General features: G+C 36.8%; 1 protein-coding gene across 3 annotated transcripts in view; it reads left to right on the forward strand.

Annotated features, from left to right (window-relative positions):
* The window catches only part of POLR3G (RNA polymerase III subunit G), a 43,926-nt gene that overhangs the window by 10,868 nt on the left and 17,304 nt on the right, over positions 1-15,754 (forward strand). For all 3 annotated transcript variants that reach the window (XM_024734352.1, XM_024734355.1, XM_024734354.1), the window contains 2 exons: positions 1,476-1,605; positions 14,148-14,204. In XM_024734352.1, the coding sequence (XP_024590120.1) occupies positions 1,476-1,605; positions 14,148-14,204 (187 nt within the window). The remainder of the gene's footprint in view (positions 1-1,475; positions 1,606-14,147; positions 14,205-15,754) is intronic.

The raw sequence follows: 15,754 nt of genomic DNA on the forward strand, positions 1-15,754 counted from the left end.
ATATTAGTACATACTGTTTTTTTCTGCATGGAATAAAAATGAAATTCCTTATTACTGGCTAAAAGGCTCTGTCTGATCTGGCCTTACTGATGTCTCTCTGACCCTTTTCCTACCACTGTCCTCATTCCTTAGCCATGCTGATCTCCTTGTTCCCTTAGGCATTTTCCTCTGCTTGTTTCCCTGGAGCCATTGATTTCCCCATTTCTTTGCATGGATGGCTTCGTAATTTTATCCATATCTCTGCTCAAAGATGACTTCCCTGAGAGATCATGCGTGCATACCCTGTCTAGACCAGCCACTTCTAATCTCCACGTACTCCGTTAGTCACTCTTTCTTCTTCCTGGCTTCAGCCCTTCTATTTCACTTATCACTATCTGAAATTATATATTACCTCATTTGTTTACTTATTTTCTCCCCTAGAATGTAAATTCCATGTAGGTAGGAAGTTTGACTAGTTCATCTCCTGTTGTCTAACCCCTTGTGACTTATAGTATGCACTCAATAAATAGTTGTAGAATGAATAAATTCAGAGTGAAATTTTTAAAATGTACCCTGTACTTAGCCTGTGAAACCAGAAATATCTTTTTTATGTACCCTGAGGACCCACATTTTAATGAATATATATATTATAAATATATATATATATGTGGGTGTGCATGTAATTTTTAAAAATTGAAGATACAGATTCAAATTTCTGCTTTGCCACTTTTATGCTATATGGGCATATAGATTGTTCATTTCTCAGTTTCCTCACTGTAAAAAGGGAGATATTGATACTTTAGATGAGTTCATGGATTTTGAATATTGAGTACATCTAGGTTGTAGTATGTAGTAACCAGTTGTTAAATGGTAACTGCTACTACTTTTTTTTTTTTTTTTTTTTTGCGGTACGCGGGCCTCTCACTGTTGTGGCCTCTCCCATTGCAGAGCACAGGCTCCGGACGCGCAGGCTCAGCGGCCGTGGCTCACAGGCCCAGCCGCTCCGCGGCATGTGGGATCTTCCTGGACCGGGGCACGAACCCGTGTCCCCTGCATCGGCAGGCGGACTCTCAACCACTGCGCCACCAGGGAAGCCCCTACTTTTTTTTTTTTAATGCTGCTGCTCCCACCAATACCACCAACCACTGACTGAGGTTAATAGGAGACTAGAGCAGCTGCTTTTATTTGGGTGCCTTGATTGTTAAAATATAGAATCACAGTCAACAGACTATATAGCAAAATGATTATTGGTGTGATCAGTAGAAAAATTAGGGCAGGTAGGAAAACTAAGTATCTTTTCTACTTCTAAAAGAAGAGCAAAATAGGAGATGGGTGAAAGGTTTAATAGATTATAAAAGCTCAAAATCTTTTAAGTTGATGGTAAAACTTAATACCTGTAAAATGTAGTTTTTCAATAAAACATTTTTCAGAATATAGACAAAAAGGATATTAAAATATTTAATTTATTTTTAAAAATTGCCTCTTAATTTAAACAGGATACAGATTATAAACCAGTGCCACTGAAAACAGGAGAGGGTGAAGATTATGTGCTGGCCCTGAAACAGGAGTTGAGAGAAACAGTGAAAAGAATGCCTTATTTTGTAGAAACACCTGAAGAAAAACAAGGTGCGTATTGGACTCTTTATGTGGTTCACTGTCTACAGATGAAATAGTGTTTCAGCATAAGATATATGACCTTTAATGCTGATTGATTTGATTCAGTCAGAAATTTCAATCAACTACCTTGAAAAAGCATATTTATGTTGATTTAGCAGAAAATATATTTTAAACTTCTTGATATTTTATTTTTTAAATTATCTTTCAAAATAGAAGTTTTATATGTTCAGTGAAATTTATGAAAAACAGAAGTATTAAGAAAGTAAGAGGGCTTCCCTGGTGGTGCAGTGGTTGGGAGTCCGCCTGCCGATGCAGGGGATGCGGGTTCGTGCCCCGGTCCGGGAGGATCTCATGTGCCGCGGAGCAGCTGGGCCCGTGCGTCCGCAGCTTGTGCTCTGCAGTGGGAGAGGCCACAGCAGTGAGAGGCCCGTGTACTGCAAAACTAAAGTAAAATAACATATATAAAGCACATATTAAGCTCTCAAGTATTCCTTATGTCTAGAGAACTACTATTAATATTTTATTATATATTCCAGATTTTTCTTCTGTGTGTATATTCCTTTTATAAAATTGGATTCATATTACTTTGTATCTTCCTTTTTCACTCAATAGCATATTACTAGCATTGTCACATATTCTTTTTTAGTTAATTTTTATTGGAGTATAGTTGATTTACAATGTTGTGTTAGTTTCAGGTGTATAGCAAAGTGAATCAGTTATACATATACATATATCCACTCTTTTTTAGCTTCTATTCCCATATAGGTCATTACAGAGTACTGAGTAAAGTTCCCTGTGCTATACAGTAGGTTCTTATTAGTTATCTATTTTATCCACATATTCTTAGCATTCTTAGAAAATATGATATTTGATGACTGTGGTATTCCATTGTGTGGATATAACATTATTAATTGTAACTAGTTCCCTGCTGTAAGATTTAAGATTGTTTCTAGTTTTTTTTCCTCATATCTATAATACTATGAGTACTATCCTTATATGTAAATCTTTGATCAGGTCTCTAATTATTTAATATTTTGGTTAAAATTTTTGAAAGGCTTGACTGTATTTTGGCTTACCATTTATCAGATATAAAATATGTATTCACTGGTTATGCCAAGAACAGAGAGGAGAAATTACAGTTGGGGAAGGCTTGACAGTCTCAGACTGGAAGTGCAAAGTGGTTTTAGAGGAAGAGAACACATTCCTGAGTAGTTATTTAGCACAGTAGAGCTATATTGATTTTCAGTTTCTGCCCCTGAATGTTGAAATTAGAGAGATCGATACCATCCTTGAGTTCTCAAAACAACATCATTAAAACATGAGAAATTCATATAGTATCATTTCATTCCATTAGTATTAAAAATGCATACCCGGGCTTCCCTGGTGGCGCAGTGGCTGAGAATCTGCCTGCCGATGCAGGGGACACGGGTTTGAGCCCTGGTCTGGGAAGATCCCACATGCCGCGGAGCAACTAGGCCCGTGAGCCACAACTACTGAGCCTGCACGTCTGGAGCCTATGCTCCGCAACAAGAGAGGCCGCGATAGTGAGAGGCCCGTGCACCGCGATGAAGAGTGGCCCCCACTTGCCGCAACCTTTTCCCTCATTCTAAAAGATTTAGATTGGATAAGAATCAAAAAGGAAGGCTTATATAGTAATATTACACGTGCTTATAATTGTAAGAAGCATTTTAGACAAGTTTATTTAATTTTTCAAAACATAGCTTCTTGAAGTTATGTAATAAATGGTTTGATATTTTTACCTCAAAAATACTGAATTTTTTTACTTTCATGATTATGTTGCATGCTTTTCTCTATTTGAGTTTAAAAATGAAATTAAATCTCATTTTAAAGATTTAAATAAGTAAGATTAAATGAACTAATAAATATTCAATCTTAGTGAATAGTGTAGGATATACTTTAGGCTTTTTAAAATTAGTCTCTTCTCTAGATTATGGGATGTACTTACTTAAATGTGGTTGTTATTAAAGTACATGTCCAATTTAAAAGTATGTCATACCATGGAAACATTTATTTGAGTCTTTTAAACCAGGAACATAATTTTGTTCATGGTTTCGGAGAGTAGCTGCCTTATACCTGGATCAAGACGGTTTTTACCTTTTTTTTTTTTTTGTGGTACGTGGGCCTCTCACTGTTGTGGCCTCTCCCGTTGCGGAGCACAGGCTCCGGACACACGGGCTCAGCGGCCATGGCTCACAGGCCCAGGCACTCCGCGGCATGTGGAAGCTTCTCGGACCAGGACACGAACCCGTGTCCCCTGCATCAGCAGGCAGACTCTCAACCACTGCGCCACCTGGGAATCCCGGATCTTTACCTTTGATAACTGCATAATAAAGTATTTAAATATATAAGGAATCTTTTGTTACTGTTCCAGAAGAAACCTCTTGCATAGAATTTTCTAAATTGATACAAGTATATTCTCTTTGAATATACTCATGTTTACCTCTCTTTCCTGATATAATGTGTTATTAAAAAAAACTATGGTTGAAAGTAAAGGCTTTTTGGGTTGGGGCATGACCTCGGCTGACCTGCACTCTGAGCCTCCATTTACCATGTGTAAAAGGCACACAAGGCCCAGGGCACCGCCTAGAGGCACATGGAGGAAGGAGGGTTGGTGCAGAGCCGGAAGAGCATGCAGCCGGTGGGGGTGGGGGTGGTGTCGCGGCTCCTACAAAGGCACAGAGCATGTCACTAAGCTGAGATTCTGTGGCTGAGACCGCTGTTAAGAGCCTTCTGGCACTACTAATATCAGAGCCCTGTGGCTGACACTGTCTTGGTGCTCTGGCTGGGTGTCAGGCCTGTGCCTCTGAGGTGGGAGAGCCAAGTTCAGGACACTGGTCCACCAGAGACCTCCCAGCTCCAGGTAATATCAACCAGTGAAAGCTCTCCCGGAGATCTCCATCTCAACACTAAGACCCAGCTCTACTCAACGAACAGCAAGCCATGGTGCTGGACACCCTATGCCAAACAACTAGCAAGACAGGAACACAACCCCATCCATTAGCAGAGAGGCTGCCTAAAATCATAATAAGGTCACAGACACCCCAAAACACACCACCAGACGCAGTCCTGCCCACCAGAAAGACAAGATCCAGCCTTATCCACCAGAACACAGGCACCAGTCACCTCACCGGGAAGCCTACACAGCCCACTGAACCAACCTTCGCCACTGGGGGCAGACACCAAAAACAACGGGAACTACGAACCTGCAGCCTGTGAAAAGGAGATCCTAAACACAGTAAGTTAAATAAAATGAGAAGACAGAGAAACACACAGCAGATGAAGGAGCAAGATAAAAACCTGCCAGACCAAACAAATGAGGAAATAGGCAGTCTACCTGAAAAAGAATTCAGAATAATGATAGTAAAGATGATCCAAAATCTTGGAAAAAGAATGGAGAAAATACAAGAAACATTTAACAAGGACCTAGAAGAACTAAAGAGCAAACAAACAATGATGAACAACACAATAAATAAAATTAAAAATTCTCTAGAAGGAATCAATAGCACAATAACTGAGGCAGAAGAACAGATAAGAGACCTGGAAGATAGAATAGTGGAAATAACTACCACAGAGCAGAATAAAGAAAAAAGAATGAAAAGAATTGAGGACAGTCTCACAGACCTCTGGGACAACATTAAACGCACTAACATTCAAATTATAAGGATCCCAGAAGAAGAAGAGAAAAAGAAAGGGACTGAGAAAATATTTGAAGAGATTACAGTTGAAAACTTCCCGAATATAGGAAAGGAAATAGTCAATTAAGTCCAGGAAGCACAGAGAGTCCCATACAAGATAAATCCAAGGAGAAACATGCCAAGACACATATTAATCAAACTATCAAAAATTAAATACAAAGAAAAAATGTTAAAACCAGCAAGGGAAAAGGGACAGATAATATACAAGGGAATCCCCATAAGGTTAACAGCTCATCCTTCAGCAGAAACTCTGAAAGCCAGAAGGGAGTGGCAGGACATATTTAAAGTGATGAAAGGGAAAAACTTACACCCAAGATTACTCTACCCAGATTCAACGGAGAAATTAAAAGCTTTATAGACAAGCAAAAGCTAAAAGAATTCAGCACCACCAAACCAGCTGTACAACAAACACTAAAAGAACTTCTCTAGGCAGGAAACAAAAGAGAAGAAGACCTATAATAACAAACCCCAAACAATTTAGAAAATGGTAATAGGAACATACATATCAATAACTACCCTAAATGTAAATGGATTAAATGCTCCAACCAAAAGACATAGACTGACTGAATGGATACAAAAACAAGACCCATATGTATGCTGTCTACAAGAGACCCACTTCACACCTAGGGACACATACAGACTGAAAGTGAAGGGATGGAAAGGTATTCCATGCAAATGGAAACCAAAAGAAAGGTGGAGTACCAATTCTCATATCAGACAAAATAGACTTCAAAGTAAAGACTATTACAAGAGACAAAGAAAGACACTACATAATGATCCAGAGATCAACCCAAGAAGGTATAATAATCGTAACTATTTACGCACCCAACATAGGAGCACCTCAATACAAAGGCAAATGCTAACAGCCATAAAAGGGGAAATCGACAGTAACACAATCATAGTAGAGGACTTTAACACCCCACTTTCACCAATGGACAGATCATCCAAGATGAAAATAAATAAGGAAACACAGCTTTAAATGACACATTAAACAAGACGGACTTAATTGATATTTATAGGACATTCCATCCAAAAACAACAGAATACACTTTCTTCTTAAGTGCTCATGGAACATTCTCCAGGATAGATCATATCTTGGGTCACAAATCAAGCCTTGGTAAGTTTAAGAAAATTAAAATTGTATCAAGTATCTTTTCCGACGACAACGCTGTGAGACTAGATATCAGCTACAGGAAAAAATCTGTAAAAACTACAAACATATGGAGACTAAACAATACACTACTTAATAACCAAGAGATCACTGAAGAAATCAAAGAGGAAATCAAAAAATACCTAGAAACAAATGACAATGAAAACATGATGACCCAAAACCTATGGGATGCAGCAAAAGCAGTTCTAAGAGGGAAGTTTATACCAATACAATCCTACCTCAAGAAACAAGAAAAATCCCAAATAAACAACCTAACCTTTTTCCTAAAGCCGTTAAAGAAAGAACAAAAAACCCCAAAGTTAGCAGAAGGAAAGAAGTCATAAAGATCAGATCAGAAATAAATGAAAAAGAAATGATGAAAACAATAGCAAAGATCAATAAAACTAAAAGCTGGTTCTTTGAAAAGATAAACAAAATTGATAAACCGTTGGCCAGACTCATCAAGAAAAAGAAGGAGAAGACTCAAATCAATAGAATTAGAAATGAAAAGGAGGAGTAACAACTGACACTGCAGAAATACAAAGAATCATGAGATTACTACAAGCAACTATATGCCAATAAAATGGCCAACCTGGAAGAAATGGACAAATTCTTAGAAAAGCACAACCTTCTGAGACTGAAGCAGGATGAAATAGAAAATGTAAACAGCAATCACAAGCACTGAAATTGAGACTGTGATTAAAATCTTCCAACAAACAAAAACCCAGGACCAGATGGCTTCACAGGCGAATTGTATCAAACATTTAGAGAAGAGCTAACACCTATCCTTCTCAAACTCTTCCAAAATATAGCAGAGGGAGGAACAAACTCATTCTATGAGGCCACCATCATCCTGATACTAAAACCAGACAAAGATGTCACAGAGGAAGAAAACTATAGACCAGTATCACTGATGAACATAGATGCAAAAATCCTCAACAAAACACTAGCAAACAGAATCCAACAGCACATTGAAAGGATCATACACCATGGTCAAGTGGGGTTTATCCCAGGAATGCAAGGATTCTTCAATATATGCAAATCATACACCATACTAACCAATTGAAGGAGAAAAACCATATGATCATCTCAATAGATGCAGAAAAAGCTTTTGACAAAATTCAACACCCATTTATGATAAAAACCCTCCAGAAAGTAGGCATAGAGGGAACTTACCTCAACATAATAAAGGCCATATATGACAAACCCACAGCCAACATCATTCTCAATGGTGAAAAACTGAAACCATTTCCTCTAAGATCAGGAACAAGACAAGGTTTGTCCACTCTCACCACTGTTATTCAACATAGTTTTGGAAGTTTTAGCCACAGCAATCAGAGAAGGAAAAGAAATAAAAGGAATCCAAATTGGAAAAGAGAAGTAAAACTGTCACTGTTAAAAAAAGAAACAAAAACAAAACTGTCACTGTTTGCAGATGACATGATAATATACACGGAGAATCCTAAAGATGCTACCAGAAAACTACAGCTAATCAATGAATTTGGTAAAGTAGCAGGATACAATTTAATGCACAGAAATCTCTTGCATTTGTATATACTAATGATGAAAAATCTGAAAGAGGAATTAAGGAAACACTCCCATTTACCACTGTAACAAAAAGAATAAAATACCTAGCAATAAACCTACCTAAGGAGACAAAAGACCTGTATGCAGAAAACTATAAGACACTGATGAAAGAAATTAAAGATGATACAAACAGATCGAGAGATATACCATGTTCTTCGATTGAAGAATCAACATTGTGAAAATGACTATACTACCCAAAGCAATCTACAGATTCAATGCAATCCCTATCAAACTTCCAATGGCATTTTTCACAGAACTAGAACAAAAAATTTTACAATTTGTATGGAAACACAGGAGACCCTGGAATAGCCAAAACGATCTTGAGAAAGAAAAATGGAGCTGGAGGAATCAGGCTCCCGGACTTCACACTATACTACAGAGCTACAGAAATCAAGACAGTATGGTACTGGCACAAAATCAGAAATATAGATCAGTGTAACAGGATAGAAAGCCCCGAGATTAACCCACACAACTATAGTCACCTTATTTTTGATAAAGGAGGCAAGAATATACAATGGAGAAAAGACAGCCTCTTCAATAAGTGGTGCTGGGAAAACTGGACAGCTACATGTAAAAGAATGAAATTACAACACTCCCTGATACCATACACAAAAATAAACTCAAAAATGGATTAACGACCTAAATGTAAGGCCAGACACTATAAAACTCTTAGACGGAAACATAGGCAGAACACTGTATGACATAAATCACAGTAAGATCCTTTCTGACCCACCTCCTAGAGAAATGGAAATAAAAACAAAAATAAACAAATGGGACGTAATGAAACTTAAAAGCTTTTTCACAGCAAAGGAAAACATAAACAAGACGAAAAGACAGCCCTCAGAATGGGAGAAAATATTTGCAAATGAAGCAACTGACAAAGGATTAATCTCCAGAATTTACAAGCAGCTCATGCAGTTCAGTATCAAAGAAACAAACAACCCAATCCAAAAATGGGTAGAAGACCTAAATAGACATTTCTCCAAAGAAGATATAAATATTGAAAACAAACATATGAAAGAATGCTCAACGTCACTAATCATTAGAGAAATGCAAATCAAAACTACAATGAGGTATCACCTCTCAACAGTCAGAATGGCCATCATCAAAAAATCTACAAGCACTAAATGCTGGAGAGGGTGTGGAGAAAAGGGAGCCCTCTTGCACTGTTGGTGGGAATGTAAATTGCTACAGCCACTATTGAGAACAGTATGGAGGTTCCTTAAAAAAACTACAAATAGAACTACCATATGACCCAGCAATCCCACTACTGGGCTTATACCCTGAGAAAACTCTAATTCAAAAAGAATCATGTACCACAATGTTCATCGCAGCTCTATTTGCAATAGCCAGGACATGGAAGCAACCTAAGTGTCCATCGACAGATGAATGGATAAAGAAGATGTGGCACATATATACAATGGAATATTACTCAGCCATAAAAAGAGATGAAATTGAGTTATTTGTAGTGAGGTGGATGGACCTAGAGTCTGTCATACAGAGTGAAGTCAGAAAGAGAAAAACAAATACCTTATGCTAACACGTATATATAGAATCTAAAAAAAAAAAAAGTTCTGAAGAACATAGGGGCAGTACAGGAATAAAGACGCAGACATAGAGAATGGACTTGAGTATTGAGGACACGAGGAGGGGGAAGGGTAAGCTGGGATGAAGTGAGAGAGTGGCATGGACTTATATATACTACCAAATGTAAAATAGATAGCTAGTGGGAAGCAGCCCCATAGCACAGGGAGATCAGCTCGTTGCTTTGTGACCACCTAGAGAGATGTGATGGGAGGGTAGGAGGGAGATGCAAGAGGGAGGAGATCTGGGGATATATGTATATGTATAGCTGATTCACTTTGTTATACAGCAGAAGCTAACACACCATTGTAAAGCAATTTATACTTCAATAAAGATGTTAAAATAAATAAAGAAATAGATTAATAAATAAAAAGAAAGTAAAGCATTTTAAAAATACATAATATATATATGTGTGAGTACAGGTTTATATACACTCTATATATACATTATATATATATACACACAGACATACACACACACATATAGTGTGCGTATACACACCTTGAATGGAAAAGAATTGGCCAGACTGAATAGAAGTACACAACTGTCATAGGGAGCCATATTCTAGATAGTGTTCCATCTCTGTATGTTCACCAGCCTTCTCTCATCACTCACTACCTATGTGCTTTAGGAAAGAGAGATTTATGGACTAATGTAAAGAACTAAAGCTGTACAGACTTTGACAAATAAGGTAGGAGATCTCTTCCTGATCATCAAATGGCTGGTGGCTCAGGGCACTGAGATTTGTTCACAAAGAACGGAGGGCACAGAATAAACATATTTCATGTTGTGATAGATTCAAGGTTTGTTTATAGTGTTCTGAGGTAGAATTATAGAAATGATTGGTAGTTTCTCTGCAATGAAATTTATTATTTTTTTAATAAAGAGAAACGAATCAATGAATTTTATTATTTTAATGAGTTTTAGCTGCAAAGGTGCATAGAGAGCATCTGGTCCAGTGGTTCCCAGCTCAGGTTCCTGAACCACTGGGGTCCTCTGAGCTAGAAACAGGGGTGACAGTGGTGATGGTTCTGTAAGCCATTTTCAGAAGCTTAATGGAAATCATACATTTACCTGCATTATGACCACAAGGTCTGTTATTGAACAAATGGAGTTTGTTTGGTTTATTAACTCTCAATATACTGTCAGGGTCCATTTTAATGTTTTAGTTTCTTTTTGAGCAGTTCTTACTATTTTATGTAATGATTTATATTCATTACTTATTTTTTCATAGACATCTTCCAAAGAACAAAGAGAATTTGCTTTAGAAAAGAAAAAAAATTCATATTATCTTAGCATTACCATACTGGCCAATTGGACCGTTTCATAAATCTAAAATACATTTTGGAACCTTAGTGATCTTATTTTTCTCGCCTCTTGAAATATTTTGCTGTTTCATCATCAGAGATATTATTTCATCACTTTTCATTAACTGTTCTCTGCTATGAACTCATGAATCAATGAGTAAACAATATATCTCTAAGAATGAAAAGGACATATGGTATTTTCATACAGTTAATCTTTTGCATAATATTTTGTGATAGGAACCTTGAAAATTCTGTTTGCTAAAATGATGTGACCATATTTTTTTTTCTTTTTTGATGGTATTTATATACCAAATTTTATTTCATATAGTTGGTAACAAGACAACTGCTGAAGGCAAAGGCAAAGACAAAGATGATTGAAAGGAAATAGATTTTGTAGAAATGAAACAATTTATTGGATTGATCACATTAATTGGTAATTATAAATTTAATAATGAAAATGTTTTACAATTATAGATCAAAGAAGATGGCTCTGCCATCCTCTCTTCAACAAAAGTGTGAGCCATAACAGTTTTTTAAAGTGTTACATTTTGATGATGCAAATACAAGAAGAATTGGAAGTAATGATAAGCTAAAACCTATTAATAGAAATGTATTTGTAATCTAGAATCACTTGGGTGGTGCAGGTGTGAGAAAAAACAGAAATAATCAGTTAGAATTTATTAAAGATGTATTTGAAATCTGGAATCAGGATATATGAAGTGCTTATATTTAAGGCTTGTACATGACAAATTCATGATGCACAGTTGATGCACAGTTAGCTGCATTCAAAGGATATAGCCCATTTTGGGTGAATATACCTTCAAAACCAGGAAAATAGTGGAGTATAATGAGTTTACTATACTTTGTTATTAAATTTCCCAGTAATTAATTTTCTTTCTTTTTAAATAACAGCTTTATTGAGATAAAATTCACATATCTAAAATATACTTTTTAAAATATTTCAGTGCCTTTGAGTGTACTCACAGAATTGTGCTACCAACAGTGCTATCTAATTTTTAGAACTTGTTCATCATCCTGAAGAGATACCCCCATACCCATTAGTATCACTCCCCATTGTCCCCTCCCCCCCTCAGCCCATGGCAACCAGTAATCTGCTTTGTCTTTAGTGATTTGTCTGTTCTAGACATTTCATATAAATGGAATCATAATATGTGTTCTTTTGTGACTGATTACTTTCACTTAACATAATGTTTTCAGGGTTCATACATAGTAAACCATGTATCAGTGTTTCATTCCTTTTTATGGTTGAATTATATTCCATTATATGTGTATACCACATTTTGTTCATTCGTCAGTTGATGGACATTTGGGTCAGTTCCACATTGGGGCTACCATGAATAAAGCTGCTATGAACATTCATATACATGTTGTTGGGTGGACATATGTCACTTTTATTGTGTACATATCTAGGGTCATATGGTAACTCTTTATTTTACATTTTGAGGAATTGCCAAAATGTTTTCTGAAGTGGTTGCACCATTTTACATTACCAAAAATGTATAAGGGTTCCAATTTCTCTACATCCTTGTTAACACTTATTACTGTCTTTTTAGTTCTAGCCATCTAACTGGGTATAAAGTGGTAGCTTATTGTAGTTTTGGTTGGAATTTCCCTAATGACTAATGATGTTGAACATCTTAGCATGTGCTTTTTGTCCATGTATATCTTCTTTGGAGAAACGTCTATTTGTATCCTTTGCTTTTTTAAATTGAATTCCAGTAGTTGGTTTTCAACATCTCTTATTCTTCTGTAAATTATTTGAAAGTAACTTAAAAATATAAAAATGGTTCGTTGGTAGTAACCGTTATTATTAATAAATGGTAATAATTTTTTCTTGGTAAACTGAGGGTTAAATTTTTTCAAAATATAAAATCTGTTTTGGAGAAAAATTTAAAATGCAGATGCTGGGAATCTCTCATTTGCCTTCTCTTTACAGATGAAAAACTTGAGAGCAAGATTGAAGTCAAACAGTTAAATATCTAGAAAAACCTTGTCTCTTAGTTTCTGATCTACTCTTTATTTTAGTTATCTTTGTCTAACACCATGGTCTTAGTATTATTTGCTGTACAATATTATATGTTACAGGTGTACAATATAGTGATTCACAATTTTTAAAGTTTACACTTCATTTATAGTTATTATAAAATATTTACTATATTCCCTGTGTTGTACAATATATCCCTGTAGCTTATTTTATACCTAATAGTTTGTACCTCTTAATCCCCTACCGCTGTATTGCCCCTACCCACCTCCCTCTCCCCACTCATAACCACTAGTTTGTTCCCTGTATCTGTGAGTCTGTGGAAGCATTTTTTTTAACATGGAAGAAAAATCAGTGTCTACTTGGGTCTTGATTTTTATATTTTCATCTTTTATATTACCGTCTGCTTTTCATGACTATCCTCCTAAACCAGTTTTTATGATGAACCATGGTTTCAAGCTATTGTATAATGGTGTCACTTGCTAATTTGTGCTGTTGGGAAAGGGTTTGAGCCCTCATCGAGGGAACTTCTTGTGGCAAAGTGGGCAAAGCAGAACAAGAGCCACAGCCACAGTCCCGTTTTTGGTGAGCTCGTAAGGTCCCTGCAGAGTTCTCAGCAGTGACATGGAAGGCTTGCAGCTTGCTCATTCATGCCCCATCAAGTCCAGCCTTGCCTACTCCTACCCTTTTCCGCATTCTCTTCCCCAATGGATTGTGACAAGTAGCTCACTGAGAAGCCTAAGTAAATGTGTGTATTAAGCATTTGCTTACCTTACTGGAGGTAAGCAAACAGCCCTCCATCCTCACTTAGATACTTAATACCTTCCAGTTATACAAGGTTTAGAGATTGGGAGCTGGAGGCCAGTGTCACAAGAAGAAAATAGAAGATGCCAAGTAGACGCCCTGCCCTCATGTGTAAGTGGCTTCCTGACTTGCATTTGGGCTTTTGTGAATTTTCTTAGAGATGAGTCAGATTGTCTGATTCTAAGAACCATAATTAGGGTTTAGGTCTCTGCTCACCCCCAGTCATTCATACCCAGGTGCTTCTTGCCACTTCCCTAAACATGTAATACTCATTGAACTGTTCAGTATGTGTCCAGGGACACATTGTGGAGAAATGTAAGAAACTCCCTGTATGTGAAATAAAAGATGTTACCTGGTGTTTTCAATTATTTTAAAATTTGTTTTTTCTATCTTTTTTCTAGATATTGAAAGATATAGTAAAAGATATATGAAGGTGTACAAAGAAGAGTGGATACCAGGTAATTGTAAAACTGAAAATGTTAAAATAATCTTTAAAGGCTATCTCCCTACCCCATATTTTTTAGGACAAATTTTGTATTTTCACCGTAGGAAAATAGAGTCTGGCTCTTTTCCTATAATTAATTAGCAACATATATCTTTTGAAAACTAAGATGAAACGATTTTTATATTGTAACACAGAAGGGTTGAAGTGTTTTTTTGGAAATTCTTAGGATACTTTGGTTTTTTTTTATAAACTGGGGCTCACCAGAACCATTGGGTTTTCCATTTCCTTTTGCCACAATCACAGTTTTAGTCTCTAATACCAGTAGTCCTCACTGCTGTGCACCTGTGTGATTTTATAGCTTCTGAGGAGAAGCAAGCCTATTTTTATGAATATTTTAAGCCAAGTTTGTGTAACTTCCTTTCTTTCCAGCAGGCATAGACTCTTTTTGATTGTTAACATGCCTTTTTAACAGAACCATACCTAAGAGTTTTTTTTTTCAACATTCACAAAATTGCCTTGGATAGAGACAAGGTGAAAGGGGGCTGCAGAGAACTCATCCAGTTCATTCATTTTATAGAAAATTAACAGTTGCCATAGAAATGAAGAGACCTGTCAGGACGACATGGACCATACTTCTAAAACCCAGGTCTCCTCATTTTAACTCACTTTCCTTTGACATCTCTGTCCTTGGTGTGTTATAGAAACTGCCTGTATGTAAATGCATAAGTTGCATTTACAGCATTATTGTTTTCCTGACTTACAGTGCTTTCTTTTCAGTGCTGATTATTGATAAGGTTGTGTCCCTCTGAAAACACTGTCTTAGGTCTCTCATTTCTTCTACTTCATAAACATTCATCTCTAAATGATTCTCTTTAAATACTTTCTCATGATCACCTGTGTATTGTTTATAAAAAGAAAAATATTTAAAGCAAAATTTATTAATTCAGCTAAAATAGCTTGAGATATAAATGTTTTCTGCAAAAGACACTGAGTTTTTCTTTTATTAGCAGGCAGCATTTTTTTTTTTTTTTGCAGTACGTGGGCCTCTCACTGCTGTGGCCTCTCCCGTTGTGGAGCACAGGCTCCGGACGCTCAGGCTCAGCGACCATGGCTCACGGGCCCAGCCGCTCTGCGGCGTGTGGGGTCCTCCCGGACCGGGGCACGAACCCGTGTCCCCTGCATCGGCAGGCGAACTCTCAACCACTGCGCCACCAGGGAAGCCCTAGCAGGCAGCATTTTTATCTATTTTCATGTTGCATCATTTTTCTGATTAAGCTTAAAAATGAAAAGGAAGTGACAAATTAAAGGAATTGTTTAATTAATGCAGGCAAAATTATTAATTGGAGGGAATTTACTTTTCCATAGCTATTTGTATTTTTAATTTTAAATTTTTCCTATAATTATTAGAATTGTTTATTTAGTTTTGCATGTATTAGGATTGTGATCACATATTTTAACTTTTGAAAAAAAATTTTATTACATAAGAAATACATATCAGGGCTTCCCTGGTGGTGCAGTGGTTAAGAATCCGCCTGCCGATGCAATGGACACGGGTTCGTGCCC

The sequence above is a fragment of the Neophocaena asiaeorientalis genome, unplaced genomic scaffold (assembly GCF_003031525.2).
Source record: "Neophocaena asiaeorientalis asiaeorientalis breed wild unplaced genomic scaffold, Neophocaena_asiaeorientalis_V1.1 scaffold184, whole genome shotgun sequence".
In the NCBI taxonomy this organism is placed as follows: Eukaryota; Metazoa; Chordata; class Mammalia; order Artiodactyla; family Phocoenidae; genus Neophocaena; species Neophocaena asiaeorientalis.